Below are 18721 nucleotides of genomic sequence, written 5' to 3' on the forward strand. Positions count from 1 at the left end.
ACGACTTAAACAACAGAAATTTATTTTCTCACAGCCCTGGAGAATGGACGTCTGAGGTCAAGGTGTCAGTAGGGTTGGTTTCTTCTGAGGTTTCTCTCCTTGGCTTGGAGATGCCATCTTCCCTCTGTGTCTTCACATGGTCTTCCCTGTTTGTACCTGTGTCCTGATCTTCTCTTCTTGTAAGAATTCCAGTCTGTTAGATTAGGACCCACCTGTTTGACTTCATTTTAACTTTTTTCCCTCTTTAAAGACTGTCTCCTAATGCAGTCACATTCTGAGGTACTGGCAGGTTTAGGACTTCAACATGTAAAATTGGAGGGGACACAGTTCAACTCAACAAAGAATAAATGCCCGTCATTCATTCTGTCCTGTGATGAATCAGACCTGGTTGAAGTTTTTTGAAGTTTCTTTGCTCCTGGTGTGTAACAAAGGTGTTATTTAGTCTATTCATAAAATCACTTAATACAGCCCAGAAGTTACAAAATCCTAATATCCTAGTTCTAGGTGCCTGGACCGGTTTGAATCGATGGAGGAGGCATTTAGCATCCATGTGGCCTTGTGTCCCCTGAGGCCTCTGAGCCTCATGTCCTCACCTGTGTGTAGAGCAGGGATTATAGCTCTGCCAGTTTCTTCACACTCATTACAGGGATCAGATGAGAGAGCAGATGCTTAAATGCTTTCAGACTATAGAGTGTTTTACAGTATAAAAGTTGGATCATTTTTCCAACCCGCAGAATGTGAGAAAATCATAGGAAATGAAACAACTGACAAAGGATTAATTTCCAAAACATACAAGCTGCCCATGCAAGGCTTCCCTAGTGACTCAGACAGTAAAGAATCTGCCTGCAATGAGGGAGAACCCTGCAATGTGCAAGACCCAGGTTCAATCCCTGGGTCAGGAAAATCTTCTGGAATAGGAAATGGCAACCCACTTCAGTATTCTTGCCTGGAGATTCCCATGGACAGAGGAGCCTGGTGGGCTACAGTCCATGGGGTCGCAAAGAGTCGTACACAACTGAGATGCTAACACTACCGCACTTCCATGCAAGTCAGTTCCAGAAAAACAAACAACCCAGTCAAAAAGTGGGGAAAAGACATAAGCATATATTTATCCAAATAAGACATACAGATGGCTAACAAACACATGAAAAGATGCTCAACATTGCTCATTGTTAGAGAAATGCAAATCAAAACCACAGTGAGATATCACCTCACACCCATCATCAAAAAGTCTACAAACACTAAATGCTGGAGAGGGTGTTGAGAAAAGGGAACCCTCTTTCACTATTGGTGGGAATGTAAGTTGATGCAGCCACTATGGAAGACAGTACGGAGGTTCATTAAAAAACTATGAATGAAACAGCCATATGACCTAGCAATCCCACTACTAGGCATATATTCTGGGGAAACCAAAATTGAAAAAGACATGTGTACCCCAATGTTGTAGCAGCAATGACTTACAATAGCTAGAACATGGAAGCAACCTAGATGTCCATCGACAGATGAATGGATAAAGAAGCTGTGGTACATATACACAGTGGACTATTACTCAGCCATAGAAAGGAACACATTTGAGTCAGTTCTAATGAGGTGGATGAACCTAGAGCCTATTATACTCTAGAGAAAAATAAGTATCATATACCAATGTGTATATATGGAATATAGAAAGATTGTACTGATGAAATTATTTGCAGGGCAGCAATGGAGACATAGACATAGGGAAGAGACTTATGGACCTGGTGTGATGGGGGTAGGAAGGAGATGGTGGGATGTATGGAGCAAGTAACATGGAAACTTACATTACTGAATGTAAAATAGACAGACAGTGGGAATTTGATGTATGACTCTGGGAACTCAAACCTGGGCTCTGTAACAATCTAGAGGGGTGGGATGAGAAGGGAGTGGGAGTGAGGTTCAAAAAAGAGGGGACATATGTGTACCTAAGGCTCATTCATGTTGATGTTTGGCAGAAACCAACACTATTCTATAAAACAATTATCCTTCAATTAAAAAAAAATTAAAAGGGATCATTTTGTAAAGGCTGTAGTCAGAAGCCTTGCCTCCCAATAATAAGACAAATATACCCATAGTCCTTCTAAGTAGCTTCAGAGACTCTAAATCAGGGATCCCCAACCATTGGACCACAGACTTGTACCACTCCATGGACTGTTAGGAACTGGGTCACACAACAGGAGGTGAGTGGTGGGCTGGTGAACAAAGCTTCATCTGCTGCTCCCCATCACTCACATTACACCTGAACCTCCTCCCGTCCCACCCCAGTCCTGTCTGTGAACAACTTGTCTTCCATGAAACTGGGTTCCTGGTGCCTAAAAGATTGGGGACTGCTGCTGTAAATAATTAAAAGTTATTTTTAATAATAAGTTTTGAAACAAATGATACATATACTGCTACAAAATTTAAAATTTTTTAAAAATACTTTTTAAGAATTTATGAACAGAAAGTAAATCACCCTTCCCTCCTGTCATCACACAGCTCCTCCCCGGGTGGAGCCCCAGCACTGCTGTTGACTGTCTTGTTGACTGTTCTGTGCATCAGGAGGAACTTGTGTAACATGTGGTCTTCCTGTTTTTAAGCACATATGATAGCTGTTCTTTCCTTTTTTCAGCTAATATTATATCTCAGATTATATCAATGCATATAGTTGTCTCATTCCTTTTAATGACTACATAGTGTTGCACTTTCTCTATTTCCTACTCCTTATTGTCAATACTTGTCAAGCAGGGTTTTTAAAACATAGGGATTACAACCTGATATTAACATCCAAATTTGTTGTACTCACATTATGTGTGAAAATGAGAAATCCTTGGGCAGACAGTATTAATAGATTTCCCAGCCTCTTTGTCACCCTGTGTTTATCTCCAGGCTTGGAATTAGTAAAATGATTTTATCAGTTTGCTCTAGCGATAGAACTTACTTGTTAATCAAACTGATCAGAACTCTAGTGGATCTACAGGTTGTTTGGCATTAAGTTCAGCCCCATTGAGGGTTCTCAAGGGGCTACTTCCTCCATAGAATAAACACACCTGTTTTTTTAAATTGTGTCTCCAGTACTGATATGATTTGCTTCAAATGAAGAAGTAGCCCTAGAAATGTGTTGCCTTAGGAGAAGGACTTTAAAACTCTTAAACATTTTGTTTTTGTCTTTCCCCACCCCCAGGTGTGTTTTGAAGGAAATAGCCAGATTGCACTCATGGTGACTGTGTGATTTTATGAATGTTATAAATGTCCAGTGGACAGCCCTCAGCCTTAATAATTTTTGAGTCAATTCTGTGATTCTACCATGAGTTCATGTCTATTCCAAAGGCATTTTTCCAATATGTTTTTGCACTGCATAAATCATATTGCACTTTTTGCATTAGCAACAAATATTTATGTATCACAAGATGTTTATTTTTTTTTCTGGATTTTTTCTCACCACCTTCACTCTGATTTCAAGCTCTTGCAAAAGGATTTATTATCTTTATTTATAAGTTACAGTATTTTCTTTCTTATCCAAGTCAGAGTGCAGGCCACCAATAAACCTGTCTCCCAGGTTTTGTGTCTTGAGAGACTCCAGAGCCAAACTCATTTTCTAAGATTTGAGACAAAGTTGTCACAGATGATTTTTTACTATTTCCAGATTACATATTACTTTCCAATTATGTCAGGGGTTCTGTTTACTTGAAGACAGTGTGAATTTGCTGTTTTGTGTCACTACTTCCTTTAACAGAACTACAATCCATTTTCCCACTCAAAGACCTCTGGTTAAAATACTAGAGATAACTAATAGGAAAAACATACAATACATGTAGTTTAAGTGACATTATAGGAAAGAGAGGTGTTGCCCTCCAAAAAAAAAATATGGTTAAAGTATAGGACAATATTTTATGTTCATCTCCTGTGTCCCCGGCATTGCAGGCAGATTCTTTACCTCTGAGCCACTGGGGAACCCTCTAAAAGAGAAGAAAGAGAAAATATGCTTTCTCAAAGTAGGAACCCTTCCTGGGATTTGCTCATGAAGGACAAACATGTGCTAGACTGTCTTCTAGATACAGAATTTAATTTTTTTTTACATTTTAAAAAAATGTGGTAAAACATATAACATAAAATTTGCCATATAACCATTTTTAGTCATACAATTCAGTGGCATTAATCACAGTTACAGGTTGTGCAACCATCACTGTCTAGGTAGCTTTTGGTAAAGTTTGTTATTTCTGCAGAGTCATTCTGGTACGTTTCACTTTTCTAGAAGTGGATTTGTTTCCTGTGGGTTTTAAGCTTGATTGGCATACATTTATTCACAGTATCTTATATGCTTAATCTCTGCAGCATCTCTGTGTTCTTTTGGCTTTTAATTTTCTTTAAGCTTTCTCTTTTTTATTAATAATCTTGCATAAATTTTTCCTATTTTCAAAGAATCAACTTTTTGTTTTATTGAGGCTCTCTCTTTTTTTTTTTCTAATTCTTCACATCATTTTTTCTTTCCCTCAACTTTTCCTTGGAGATTTTTTTCTCTAAATTCTTAAATTGGAAACATTAATAATGTCATTATTTTTCTAATATAAGTATATGAAGCTGACATTTTTTTTCTGAGATCCATTTTAGCTGCAACCTACAAGTTTTGATACTACCAAGCAAGAGTCAAAGTATTATGTATTTTCTAATTACTAATTTAATTCATTAACTATATCTTATCTATGGACTATTCATAAGTATAATGTTTTCTAAACTTCAAATGCTAATGGATTTTTTCTATTAAATTGAACCACGTGGAACTGCTAACATTCAGTCTTTTTATAAGCTGTAAAATGGCACTTTCATATGGTTAAACATAATAGTTTTCTTTTGTTATTAATATATAACTTAATTTCATTTTGGTCACACAACATTAGATTGTGGATTTTAAACCAAAGGTAACCACATTCACACAAAAAGTCCTTGTTTCTACCATTTTGTATTTTATTTGGGGTTTTATAATGTTATAAATATGTATGTAACCAGTAAGTTTCAAATAAAAATCCTCCCCAAATACTGGAATGTTTTCTGATACATGTTGCAGGCTGGTTCTCTGGGATGCAGACTCGGATGGAGTTTAGTGCTGGGATGTGTATCAGGGGTACCCTTGGGGTCAACACTGTGGAATCAGGAGGGACAAAATGGGATAGGGCAGAGGAACACTGGCCAGATGACCTTAGCTGACCACATGGGGGTCTGGAGTGATGAGGGCTCTCCAGGGTTGTCCTGACACGTCCACTGGCCAGGCTGTCATACCTCCCCCTGGATGGGTAGTGCACATAGGCTGCTCCTGGAGGGCCTGGTGGTTTAAACTTGCCCACTGGCAGCACTTCCAGCAGCTGGACAGCGAGTCCTTGAAGGGATGTCAGGACAGCACATCTCCATGTCACCCCTGGGCATGTGTCACAGCTCCAGAGGTAGGTGATGAGGGTGTACTGTGGGGGAAACTCTTGATGACTGATGTGTAAGTCAAAATGGTGATTTAGTGATTCTCCTCAATACCCTCTGGTCTAAAAAACAGAGGAGAAGGTCCCTATAGGGGAGATATCCTCATTCTCCAGGGTCAGCCCAGTTGTCACCTCTTCTAGGAAGTCACCCTAAGATCAGTCATCATCCTAGGTAACTCGTGTTTCTGTAGGACCCTGAGCACCTCTCGTTTGTTAAACTGAACCGTGCTTGGTTAGTGTCCTGTGTCACCATGCTGAGACACTTCATTTGTAAACAAAGTCTGTTCTTTCCATTGTGCACTGGGTCCTGTAAAGGACATAGCCCACCCTGACTGTGAGTGTTCATACATGGTCTGTTTTCTCATTAAATCAAGTGAGAAAAAGACTTGGAATTATCCACTTTTTAATTATATTTTCCAGCACAATGTGCATCATAAATGGGGTGCTCAGTAAATGTTTGTTGAATGAATAAATGATGACTGAGAACTAATCTTCCTTTTCAAATTTATAATTTTGAAATTTTAAGAGGTAGCCTGGGATAACAGAGAGCCCTGGTTTTGGAGTCAGCCACACTGACCTGCCTGTCAGGTCTTTCTCTGCTACTCACCAGCAGTGTGGGTGTCCAAAGAGTGGGACACTTGAGAGTGATGGGAAACTGATAACCAGCCAAGATTCCAGGGAAATAAACTGGCACCATCCTTGATAAAATGGGCTCTCGACACCCTACAGCCATGTAGACTTCGTTTCATGCTTGGGAGACTATCTTAACCTCTGCATCTCAGCTTCTTTGTCTGGAAAATGAATATAATTCCTGCTCTTGAATCATTGCTTTGGTTGGGATGATGGATGGGCCAAGAGCATCCAAGACACAGGGTGGAATCACTGGCCTTGGTGATTCTTAATCACCAAGAGAAAAGAGCAAAATGCGTGTGGAGGAAGGAGGCTTGTAGACTGTAGAAGGTGTATCTGAGGAGGTCCTCATCTGATGGCCTCCTTCACATGTAGTTAAAATGACACAAGCATGTGGGGAGAAGCACAAGCTCTGGAGTCAGGGACAAATCCCGGCTCCTCTGTGCACAGACTGGGTTTAGATACAAAGTCAGCTGCCTGCTAATCATGCACTTTTAAGGTTAGGAAGCCCACTATGCTTCCGTGTCTTTGTCTGAAAGTTGAAGTGGGGATAGTATGATTCTCAGAGGGTTGTTGCAAAGACTGACTATGACAGTGACACTCCCAATGTGGTCTGTGCACTAGCGCCAGCAAGTAAACTGTTTGTAACCAGGTTAGAAGTATGCACAGGAAATTTAAGAAAGCTAGAAACTCAGAGCCATCAGCTGCTGCTCTGACATCCACACTTAGGATGGTGGGATCCTGAACATCCCAGAGACCAGTGTGACTGTTGCACTTGCAGGGGGAGGGGAATGGGGCTGAGCTGCACACTAGCCGTGCACAGTGTTTCAGTGATTAGGTCACAATGGACTGACAATGTAAAATTAAATAAAACTGATATTTAATCCCAGACAGGTGAGAAACACTGTTCTTAAACAATGCTGGATGTGTGATTAGCTTTCAATCAGTACTACCCTCTCCAGCACTACCCTCTTTATTAATTGCTACCATCTTATTTCTGCTTAAAATGAGACCATATGGGCTTTCAAAAGGCCATACTGTACATTATCAATATTTTTAATAGCATTAAAAAGTTGGAACTAATTAAATTTCTCTTTAAGTTTACAGGTTTTTATTCTCCCAAGTCTAAAGCCAATACTGTGCATGTATTTATACTGATGCTATTTTTGAATCAGCAACATGGTCCTAAAGTTGAAGAAGGTACCTGGAAACACAACAGGCTACTTTAAAACTCTTCATAGTTTTTAAACACAAGATTTTATGTGTGAGCTCTTAATTTTCCTTTAAAAACAGAAAGAATAGGGATTAACTGAGCTTTTGTTTTTTAAACCTAATGTTCTAAGGAAATTGTTTTTTTCCAAAAACTAAAACAGCGATGTGTGTTGAAAACTAGGATAAACATATATTTATTTGAATTTAGACCTAAAAAATAACATTACAAAAAGGAATAAAATGCCCAGCACTATGAAACCTCCATCTGTACTCCAGGCCCATCTGACTTGCCTTAGGAGTCAAACTGGGATTGTGTGTGTGTGTGTGTGTGTGTGTGTGTGTGTGTGCTTTAAGAAGAACCAAGGTTAAGACACGCTGAGAATGTTTTACACAAAGTTTACATTGGATGGTTCTGACCAAATTCACTCTTTCATTCAGCAACGATGCTCACAAGTATCCATCCCAATAGGTGGAAGCTTGGGGTATTTCAAAACAGTGTTTGATAAAAAATCTAATCATATTTAATTGAGAACATTATGTGAAAAACATTTTTAAAATTACATCTTGCAGACTACCTAGACAAAGAATGAGTCTCTTAGATGTAGTTTATATCACATTAGAAATGTCATGAGTAATGATAAACAGAGGCTTGAGGGTTTTTAAACCCTACACGTCACAACAATAAAAATTTTTAAAAATCCAAGTTTATATTGATTCTGATAAGACAGAAAATAGGAGGAAGGGAAAGCTCTTTTTTTGCAGTAGAATGCAAACTCACAAATCTAAACAGATTAACAGAAAAGTACCATATGGCAGCCATCATTGTCATGAATAATTCAGACAAATTTCATCATTGGCTGAATATACAGTGAATGTTTGGGGGTTGGGGGAGACACGGCATTTTCATGGACTCAAAATATCTTCTCAGATTAATTCTTTAGGGAAGAATTATATTTTTAAAGTGGAAAAATCCGGCAAACACCAGGCTAAGCAAGTAACCAGCATAAACATTACTAATAATGAACCTAATGACACCCTTAGCTTTTTTTTCATGTTTCTTTAAAAATTCATTTAAGTATATGTATATTTAAGTATATGACTTACAATGTGTTAATTTCTGCTGTAGAGCAGTGATTCAGTTATACAGATACATACATTCTTTTTCATATAAATTAAATCAGGGTGACAATATACAGCCTTATGATACTCCTTTCCCAATTTTCACTCAGGCAGTTGTTCCATGTCTGGTTCTCACTGTTGCTTCTTGACCGACGTACAAGGTTTCTCAGGAGACAGTTAAGGTGGTCTCGCATTCCCATCTCTCTAAGTTTTCCAGTTTGTTGTAATCCACAGAAAGGCTTTAGCGTAGTCAGTGAAGCAGAAGTAGATGTTTTCCTGAGCAGAGACTATAAGGCCCCCAAAGCCTGGAAATACACTTCCCGGTCCCTTACATGAAAACTCTGCTCACCCTGCCCTGGGGCTCTGCCGTTCTAACCGAGGCCTGTGGACCAGCATCTTTGGCCTGCCCTGGGAGGCTGTTAGAACACGGAATCTTGTCTCTACCTCAGACCTACTGACTCAGAATCTCCGGATCCCAGGGGAGTCCTGCTCACAGTACAGTCAGAGAAGCGCTGGTTTAAAGGCCCTGCACCCGTCCTCCTGGTCCTCCTGCTAGGTTGCACCCTCCCCGGGGGGCAGGCAGGGAGGGCCAGGGGGCGTGGCCACCTGGAGCCCCGCCCCCTCCAGTCCATGCTCTGAGCGCCCGGACCCCGGAACCCCCGCTTCAGCGCCAGTGCTCGCCTCCCTCCCGGGGCCCATGTCCCAGCCCAACAAGAGGTCCCAAAGAGTCCTCATGACTGAACACACACACCCCTCAGACCCCAGGCACAGAAAGACTCTAGTCACAGCCCTATTATAGACTTGTGCTTGGCCAGTGGCCCGGAGCTCCCTGAGCTTCCCTGCGCAGGAGCGACTCCTGAAGTTACTGCCGAGCTGCTCATCCTGTACAGTTCCCAGGATTTCCCTCCCAGCAAGCCACACGTTGGGACTCAGGCTCAGGTTTGTGATGAACTAAGGCTATGGTGGTTTAGTCGCTAAGTCATGTCCGACTCTCGTGAATCCATGGACTGTACCTGCTAGGCTCCTTTGTCCATATGGGATTCTCCAGGCAAGAATACTGGAATGGGTTGCCATTTCCTTCTCTAGGAGATCTTCCCGAACCAGGGATTGAACGTTGAAGCTTCTGCATTGGCAGGGAGATTCTTTACCACCAGAGCCACCAGGGAAGCCCAGCTAGGCTGGGCTGGTGTGAAACCTCCAAGTACAACTGTGGTATACTAAACATCACCACCAGGGGGCAGACGAATCCACGTATCCAGGTGAGCAGCGTGGAAAGGCCATGGAATGAGGGGCCAGGAAGACCTCTCAGCGGACAAGAGGTATCACAAGCCCCCACCTCACCCACCTCATCTACACCCTAGACACAGAAGCGCACACTCCTGCTCCTACAGAATCACCTGATTTGTTTACTCTGTTCCTCGTCCAGATAGAGTCTTTAAAGCTTAACATGGCAAAGGCTTGTGGTTTGTAAAATCACCAGGGGAGCTCTGTAAATCCCAGTGCTGAAGCATCGTCTCAGTTAAATCAGAATCTCAGGAGAGGGAAGGCAGGAGGCAACGCTTTTTAAAACCCCACAGGTAATTCCACCCTGCAGCCAAGAGAGGACCTCTGTTGGAAGCAAAAGATCTCATTTCTTCCCAAATGGCAGCTGCTTTCATTGCTAGAAAATGTTTGTCACTCAGTCTTGTCTGACTCTTTGCAACTCCATGGACTGTAGGCCACCAGAATTCCCTGGAATTCTCCACGTAAGAATACTGGAGTGGGTTGCATATTCCCTTCTCCAAGGGATCTTCACAATCCAGGGATCAAACCTGGGTCTCCTCCATTGCAGGCAGATTCTTTACCGTCTGAGTCACCAGGAAAAACAAAGATGGTTTGATTTCTTCCTACTTTGTTACTGACCCTCCCCAGTCAGACCCAAACCGGGGCTGGGGAGTCCTTTAACCAGGTTTGTGTGTGTGCTTAGTCACTCAGTCATGTCTGACTCTTTGCAACCCCATGGACTGCAGTCCTCCAGGCTCCTCTGTCAGTGGGATTTCCCAGGCAAGAATACTGGAGCACGTTGCCATTTTCAGCTCCAAGGGATCTTCCTGACCCAGGGATCAACGGGAGTCTCCTGCACTGGCAGGCAGGTTCTTTACTGCTGAGCCACCTGGGAAGCCCCTCTGCCAGGTGTAGCTTGTCTCAATAGAATGCTCTACAGGACATTCTTTCCCTTAAAAGCACCCCTGGGACTGCTGCGTGTAATTCCTGTCAGCTGGGGGATGGGGTTCTCAAAGGGCAGGCTCAGCTGTGCTGCTCATGGCTCCAGGTCATAGTGCTGGGTCAGCATCTCTGCACACAGCCCCCTTGCTGCCATCTTGAATCATAGAAGTGGGTTCAGCGTCTCTGCACTCGGCCCTGGGGCCGCCATCTTGAATTACAGTGCCGGGTGCAGAGACTGCACATGGCCGTCAGAGCTGAGGTGTCAGTGCAGCCTTTCACACCAGAAGCCAGGTGTGAGGCTTCTGCATGAGGTGCCCTGTGAGCAAGTGAAACAAGTGAAACAAGACTCAGCACAAAGGGAGAGAAAAAAGGTGACACTTTATTTCATTAGTCAGTTTCTACTTTTACTCCCAGGGAATTGTTGATGGGCTTTGTCAGTGATTGTTCCATCACAGCCCAGGCTCCCTGAATATTAAGGGCACCACCTTACCTTTAAGGTGGAGGGGCAGGGCTTCCAGGCCTCTCCAGGTGAGTCACCTTCCTAGCATCTGCACAGGTTCACTAGCTGGGAAGCTCTGTGAATCCCATCCTATTGATTTTTTATTGAGGCTTCATAGACGTATACTTTAGGCAAGACTGGTTAGTGCATTGGCCATTGGTAGTTCAACTGTTTCCAGTCCCACTTCTTCCTAGACATGGGAGGGTGTGGCTGAAAATGCCGACCCTTTAATCAGGTGTTTGGTTTTTCTGACAAACAGATGAATTCACTAAAACTCAGGTGTAGTTGAAAGGGGCCTGTTATAATTATCAAAAGATACTTTTTCACTCTTATCTTAGAGCACCTAAGGGTTTTAGGAGTTCTGTACCAGCAACATCATGAAGACCAAAGACATATTCTAAGTCACAACATCATAGTCTTCAAGGTTCATCCACGCTGCAGCACTTGTCAGAATTTCCTTCCTTTTTAAGGCTGAGTAATATTTCATTGTATGCTTATACCACACTTTGTTTATTCATTCCAGAAACATTTCTTTGAATGCATTTATTTTCTTCCTATATATTCATATGGGCTTCATGTATGGGAAAAATGTCTGAAGCTATTCATTTCTCTCTTGTACTGATACCTGCTTATTAGCTCATTTAAAATTTATTTATTTGAGGGATAAACAAAGTAAACCTTGACTTCCAGCTTATGTACTTTTCTTTGTGCTCAGTTCACTGCTGAGTAACTGTCCTTCATGCCAGGAGAAGAATGAGCTGTGGTCTTTCCTTTTTCCTTCTCTTACCAAAACAGGATTCCTCAGGGCCAGCCTAGCAGTAGAACAGACACTAGGGAGTCTGGGGCTGTCATCTAAGTAGCCTGGCAGCTTTGTGCCGGTCATCAGTTCTCACCTCCACTGACCAGCACTGGCCACTAGCTCAGTGTATCTCGCGGTGGGGTGGGGTCTATCCCAGGAAGGCCCCCCCAGGGTCCTGCTCCATTCTAGTTGGAGACCTTCCCACAGCGCCCTTGCTTGGTCCTGATGAGGGCAGCGTGCCCGGAGGGCGGGCTGCTATCTCCTTCTGCCAGCTTTCTCCAGGTCTTCACCACAGCTGAGGGGCGTTTCTGCTGCAGCCCGCCCCTCCCTCTCCACCTTCTGGGTGGGGGCCCAGGCTCAGAGCGCGCCCTCTGGTAGAGTTTGCAGCCCAGTGCGGGACCGTGGGCACCTGGGGTCCTGTGCCCCGCGCTGTGCGGTCCCCCCACTGCCTCCCTCAGCGGCACCTGCGGCCTCGCCTCACACCTGCGTGTGGCCCCGGCTGCTCCCACCCCACAGGCCGGCAAGATGCGGCCCGTGTCCCCGGAGGGGAAGCCCAACCCGCTGCAGGACGCGAACGTCTGCTCGCGGCTGTTCACCTGGTGAGCCCCCGCCTGGGCTGAGACACCCCGCTGCCTCAGGGCCAGTGCCTGAGGCTGCTGACCCCTCTCAGGGGCTGAGGGTCGAGGGTCAGGGCGAGGGAGCGCTTTCCAATGGCTACTTGTAGCGGGTGGGGTCTCCTCACACCAGCCGCGGGGGTCCCTGTCTGCGCCCTCTGGGTGGGGCTGTGGGAAGATGTAGCAGGAACGGGAAGAGGGACTTGGTGGCGGGGCGCAGGGTCTCCCTGCCTTGCGGCTCGCTGCCCTGTCAGCCTCCTTAGTCCCGGGGAGCAGGAGGGGCAGCGGGAGCAGGAGGCAGGGAGGCTGAGAACCCAGGCTGCCCAGGGGCGTCACCGCCAGCCGGAGAAAGACCGGACCCCGCATGCCATCCTTAGCCGGCTTCCCCAGGACAGCTCTGGATTCATAGTTCTGAACTAATTCTCACTTTCCCCGCTAAACGAACAGCCCTGAACAGCTGCTTTTGTCTAATTAGTGGCCTGCTCCTGTTGCCATAATGTCCCCACCTTTCCCCACATTCCTGAGGTGAAGGCTGAGTTCCAACTGCACCGGGCTCCCTTGTCCCTGTGTCTGTGACCATGTCTCCCTCCCTCTTTCTCTCTGTGCGCATCTCACTGTACATTCTGATATCTAGTTGTGACACATTTCATGTGTGTAAGAATACTATTGTTTTTTATTTAATGAATGGGGATGTGATTCTTAAACCATTTTGCTTTTATCTGGGATACACTGACAGGACTGGAGGATGTATTTGACCAGCCGCTTTTCTTACTGTGAATGTCTCTGCTTCCACCTTTGAGAGTCACCCTGGGGATGGGGTACCTGAAGCCTGTGGGGTCTTTTCTGCATCTCTAGGCTTTCCAGAAGCAGTGCAGAATCTTGATGCAGGTGGTCCTGCCCAGGAGTTCTCTGGTCCTGAAACCACTCAAGGGTCCCTGAGCTGGGAGGAAACTCACAGATGAAAAGGGGCTCAGAGAGATGAAGCTCTTAACTCAAGTTTTCCATGTGGTAACTGGGACCACTAACTAGGTGGGGCAGAACCTTTGGGTTTAATCACACTTGAGTGATTATTATATATTTCATTCCTGGACGCTAAACCATTCATCTTTGCCACAAATTCTGACATTTCTTTTGTTTTTATGTGGGAGGGCCTTGGGGATCGCTAGGAGACAGAAACTTGTGTGCATGTTTTGATGGTGGTTTATTCACTGTGTGTGGCTACATCTCTTGGCCATTTGATAGCCCTTAAGGAAAGAGGGTCAAGAAGGAAAAATATGAGTGTGGGCTTCCCTGTTGCCTCAGTGGTAAATAATTCGCCTGCCATAGCAGGAGGTCTCCTCCACACCAGGAGACGTGTATTTGATCCCTGGGTGCGGAAGATCCCCGGGTGCGGAAGATCCCCTGGAGGAGGAGATGGCAATCCACTACAGTATTCTTGCCTGGGAAATCCCATGGACAGAGGAGCCTGGTAGGCTACAGTCCATGGGGTTGCAAAAGAGTTGGACATGACTGTGTGACTAGATAGCAACAACTGTAAATGATACCAAAGTAGAGACACCTCTCCTTAACTTCAGGCAGGGCAAGGAACTCTCCAGGAATGTTCTATTTGTGGATTTTCAAAATGTATGGAAATGGGAAGATGAGGACTTCTCATTGATTTGGGTAGACCCCATTTCCAGTTTTCCTGCTGAATTGGAAGGAGCTGTTACCTCTTATTTTACATGTGAAGTCACTTAAGCAGAGAGTTTGAGTAATTTTTTTTTAAACTTTGATATTGGAGTATAGCCAATTTACAATGTTGTGATAGTTTCATGTGGACAGGAAAGGGACCTTTCATCCTACATGTATCATACCTACACATGTATCCATTCTCCCCCAAATTCTAAGAGTTTGAGTAACTTGCTTGCATCACACAGCTTAATAGTGAAAGTTGGATCCCAAATGAGGAGCCTGGCTCCCGAGTCTGTGTAGCCCAGTATGTAACTGCTATTCTGAGCTGCTTCTCTTTGGATACTTGTTCTTAAATGCAGGGAGAAGGCAAATGCAAACACACCTTTGATCTTATAGGCAGGAGTTTCTCAAGGGAAGTTCTTAAAGTTCTTGCTGTTGGAGATGATGCTCGTGAAGCATCTCTGTAATCAAGCTTTAGGGCGGCTGTTCTCAGAGTATGGCTCTCAGACCTGTGGCATCCTTGTCACCTGGGAGCTTGTTAGAACTGCAGATCCCCCCTCCAGTCCTTTTAGACCAATTCTGTAAATTTAGAAATGGTGGGGGTGGGGTTAAACAAGATCCAGGTGATTCTGATGGAAGGTGGAGGCTGGCTTCTGGTTTACGCAGCTCCAACCACTGGCATTGTTCCTTCAGTGCTAACTTTTAAAAAGGGATCCAGACTTTGGGAAGCTGGTTGGTGACCACAATTGCCATCTTGTTTGTAAAGTCTGAGGTACCCTTGTGATTTCCTTGTGTCCCCACTGGAAATTGAAATGAGCCCAGGCAGGAAGTGCTGCCCAGAGACAAGGCCCACCTTGTAGAGAAAAACTGAATTTTCACTTTCTCACTGAGTGTTTGCTTTTCTTCTCACATTTCATCTGCTTTCTCAACTTATAAATGATGGCAATAACTAGCTTACTGACTTTATACAACTGACCGCACTGGGGTTTTAGTGTTTTCACAGCACAAGTACGACTGAGAGTCTAAGAGAAGCATACATTTTGACTATTGTAAATTGTGAATTTTAGAAAAGGATATATATTTTTCTATTTCTATAAAAAAACTATAGATGAAGAAGGGCCTCCCAGATAGGTGGGACAGAGGTAGAGAATCCACCTGCCAGTTCAGGAGACACAAGAGATGCAGGTTTGATTCTTGAGTTAGAAAGATTCCCCGGTGTAAGAAATGGCAACCCACACCATTATTGTTGCCTAGAGAATCCCATGGAGCCTGGTAGGCTACAGTTGATAGGGTTTCAAAGAGTTGGACATGACTGAGCACGTACAAGAAGAAAGTAATAAGGATTTATTTTTATTAGCCAGGTATACTTGCTGATATTTTGGTCATTTCTTAGTCTTTACCCTAGAAATCTTTGCATATCTGCACATGTACAGTTTTTTTTTTTAAATTATAGCTCATGGTTTTTTAGAATTAATTTTTATTGGCAGATAGTTGCTTAGCCCTGTTGTGTTAGTTATGCACCACAATAAGACACCAACTCACACATGGGGAAAAAAGGAAGAAACAATAGTGTTGGCAAGGATGTGGATAGAACCCTGCACACTGGACGGGGTTGTAAAATGGTGTATCACAAAGGACAAATATTTTATGATTTGATTTACATGAAGTCCTCAGAGCAGTCAAATTCAAAGAGAAACAAAGTGTCCTTGTGCTTGTCAAGGGCTGGGGGCAAGGGAAGTGGGGAGTTAGTATTTTAATAGCACACTAGTACAGGATGAAAAGAGTTCTGGAAATTGGTTGCACAGTAATGTGAAGATAGTTAACAATAATGAACCGTGTGCTTGAAAAATCATCAAGATGGTAAATTTTATGTTGTGTGCATCTTCCACAGTTTTAAAAAATTTAATGTGAAACAAAAATGGCACCTGACGTGCCTCATTTGGAAGCTTTGTTCCTGTGTTAGAGTCTAGACTTTGCCAATTCCTGGTTATATGACCTTGAACTAGCCATATAACCTCTTAGTATTGGCCTCTGGAAAGTGGGGAGAACACCTGGAGAGAACACCTCCCTGGGATGCTGGGAGGATCGGTGATGCTCTGAACAGGACGAGTCCTTCCAAACAAAGAGCAGTCATCACCACCACAGAGTGCTTGAGCAATCCTATGTGGTCCCCAGTAGAAAGCCTCTGATAACTTTAATAGATGAGGATACAACAATAACAGTGCCCAACAGGAAGAAGAAAGACTCCTCTCCTTTCCTGGCAAGAACTCAGCCAATGAAAAGCCATGGACTCTGTAACAGCTCTCCCAACTTCCTCTTCTCTTCTATAAAAGTGCTCTCCAGCCCTGGCACTTTGGGGACTTACGCTTGGCTCACTACAAATGAAAACCTCAAACTGCCATTCTCTGCTGATCCTGAATAAGTCCATCTTTGCTGAATAAATATCTGACAGTCTATTTGTTTCAGGTCAACAAAGGGTAGGGAATCAACACACTGGGGAACCCATGCAAGACTCCGAATGGCAAATTATCCACTTGACACCTCTGAAAGGACTCTAGTCTCAGGCTGATCAGATGCAGAACTATAAAGACCAAAAAAGTCAAGAGTAAACTACAGATTAACTTAAATTTGTTAGGCAATTTGTTTTGCCTTAAGGACATACCAGTGAATTTGACTATACCTTTGGGATGTTCTATTTCTTGCTTGAAGCTGTGGTTATTGTATAAAATTACCAAAACTCATCAAACCAAACACTTACTGGGAACAGGTCAAGGTCAGAGAAAGAGCCCTGGAGAGCTCACCCAGACTCCATCTACAACATGTGGATTTCTGACTGTTAATGAAGAATAACAAGTGATATTCTGAAAATGGTGCAAAGAATCCGAGTTTGAAATTAAATACTTCTATCCATTCACCATCGATAGTTACTGAGTGCCTAGCAGGACCAACCTCCCTAAACCATCTCAGCACTCAGCCAGTTCACATCCCCCCTCATGTCATCAGCTTCTCTGAAAAGTGTCTCCAGAGAGTCTATCTCGACACCAGTTTCCACATCCACACTCCCTTTGCAAGGGGAAAGTTCACTGAGACGTGGCCAATGTCAGGGGAGCAAGGATTTAACAGCTTCCTGATGGGATCCTGCCCCACCCTCATCTCTGAGGACAGGTCCTGCACTCACCCCCAATCTGCTGGCCTCTGGGACGAGAGTGGAGAGAAATGCAGAGCTCACCCCAGAGGCTTCAGTGAGGACAGAGTCTCAAGGGGCTGGACAATCCAATCCCCAGCTGGACACGCTTCATTAACTGTGCTTCTCATTTCCAATAGTGAGGAATAAGAAAAATTCAGTAAACCATAATGGGAGAATGGACTATTTTAGGAAAAAATGAGGCCTATCCTATATCAAAAACTAAAAAAAAAAAAATGCTAGCTGCCTTTACTCTTAGAAATAAAATAAGAAAAAAGCTAAAATAAAACATAGAGATTTAGATGAAGTTAGGATTTTTAAAAGACATACTACAAAAGCAGCAGGAGAAATGAAAAAGAAAAGCTTGATTTTATTTAATAATATATAATTTAAAACCTCTAAAGAACAAATGAAAATCTGAAAAAGTATTATATGCATGATTGCAAGTTATTTCAAAAATGTAAATGCTCTATAGAAGAAAATATATTAACAGACATTTGAAGAAAGACAAATAAATGATAAAGAGACATAAAAAATGTTCCATCTCTATGAATCAAATGGCAACCCACTCTTGTATTCTTCCCTGGAAAATCCCATGGACAGAGGAGTCTGACAGGCTATAGTCCGTGGGGTTGCAAAGAGTCAAACAGGACTGAGTGACTGAGCACGCGTTAAGTCAAATAAATTCAAATTAAAACGTTCTGAATTATTTTTAACTTTAGGCCCAGAAAAACTGTATCAGGTACTCAAAGGTGACAATGAAATAAGCTCACAAACAGCTGTTAAGAGGGCAAATTGGTCTGAACCTAATGGAAAACAATTCACCCCTTCACTAATTATTCTACTTCTGGGAATTTGGAAAAAGGAAAGATGCACCAAAATATATGGTCATAGATATGCATCACATCCTAATTAGCAATAAACTGTATTAAATAAAAGTGAAAGACTGCATACATTTCAATTAAATATCACATTTTGACAGACACAGACTCTCAGACTTTAGAGAATGAACTTATGGTTGTCAGGGAGAGTGATGGGGGAAAGGAATAGTTAGGCAGTTTGGTAGGGACATGAAAACATTGCTGCATTTAGGATGGATAACCAACAAGGACCTACTTTATTGCACAGGGAACTGCTGAATTTTATGTGGCAGCCTGTATTGGGGCAGGGTTTGAGGGAGAATGGATACAAGTGTATGTATGGCTCAGTCTCTTTGCTGTTCTCCTGAAACTATCACATTGTCTGTTGGTTATACTCCTATACAAAATAAAACGTTTAATTAAAAAATACTATCAAGGGTGAAACAGATCACCAGCCCAGGTTGGA

At 43.2% G+C, this 18721-nt stretch overlaps 2 protein-coding genes across 2 annotated transcripts in view; both read left to right on the plus strand.

Annotated features, from left to right (window-relative positions):
• LOC122687096 (ATP-binding cassette sub-family C member 4-like) overlaps positions 1 to 18721 on the plus strand; it is an 860243-nt gene that overhangs the window by 314973 nt on the left and 526549 nt on the right. The gene's annotated exons all lie outside the window — the stretch shown is intronic.
• The window catches only part of LOC122687099 (ATP-binding cassette sub-family C member 4-like), a 170144-nt gene continuing 163859 nt past the window's right edge, over positions 12437 to 18721 (plus strand). Inside the window, 1 exon segment of the mRNA XM_043892539.1 lies at positions 12437 to 12525. Coding sequence (XP_043748474.1) covers positions 12452 to 12525 — 74 coding nt within the window. The 5' untranslated portion in view covers positions 12437 to 12451.

The sequence above is a fragment of the Cervus elaphus genome, chromosome 30, assembly GCF_910594005.1.
Source record: "Cervus elaphus chromosome 30, mCerEla1.1, whole genome shotgun sequence".
Taxonomy (NCBI): Eukaryota; Metazoa; Chordata; class Mammalia; order Artiodactyla; family Cervidae; genus Cervus; species Cervus elaphus.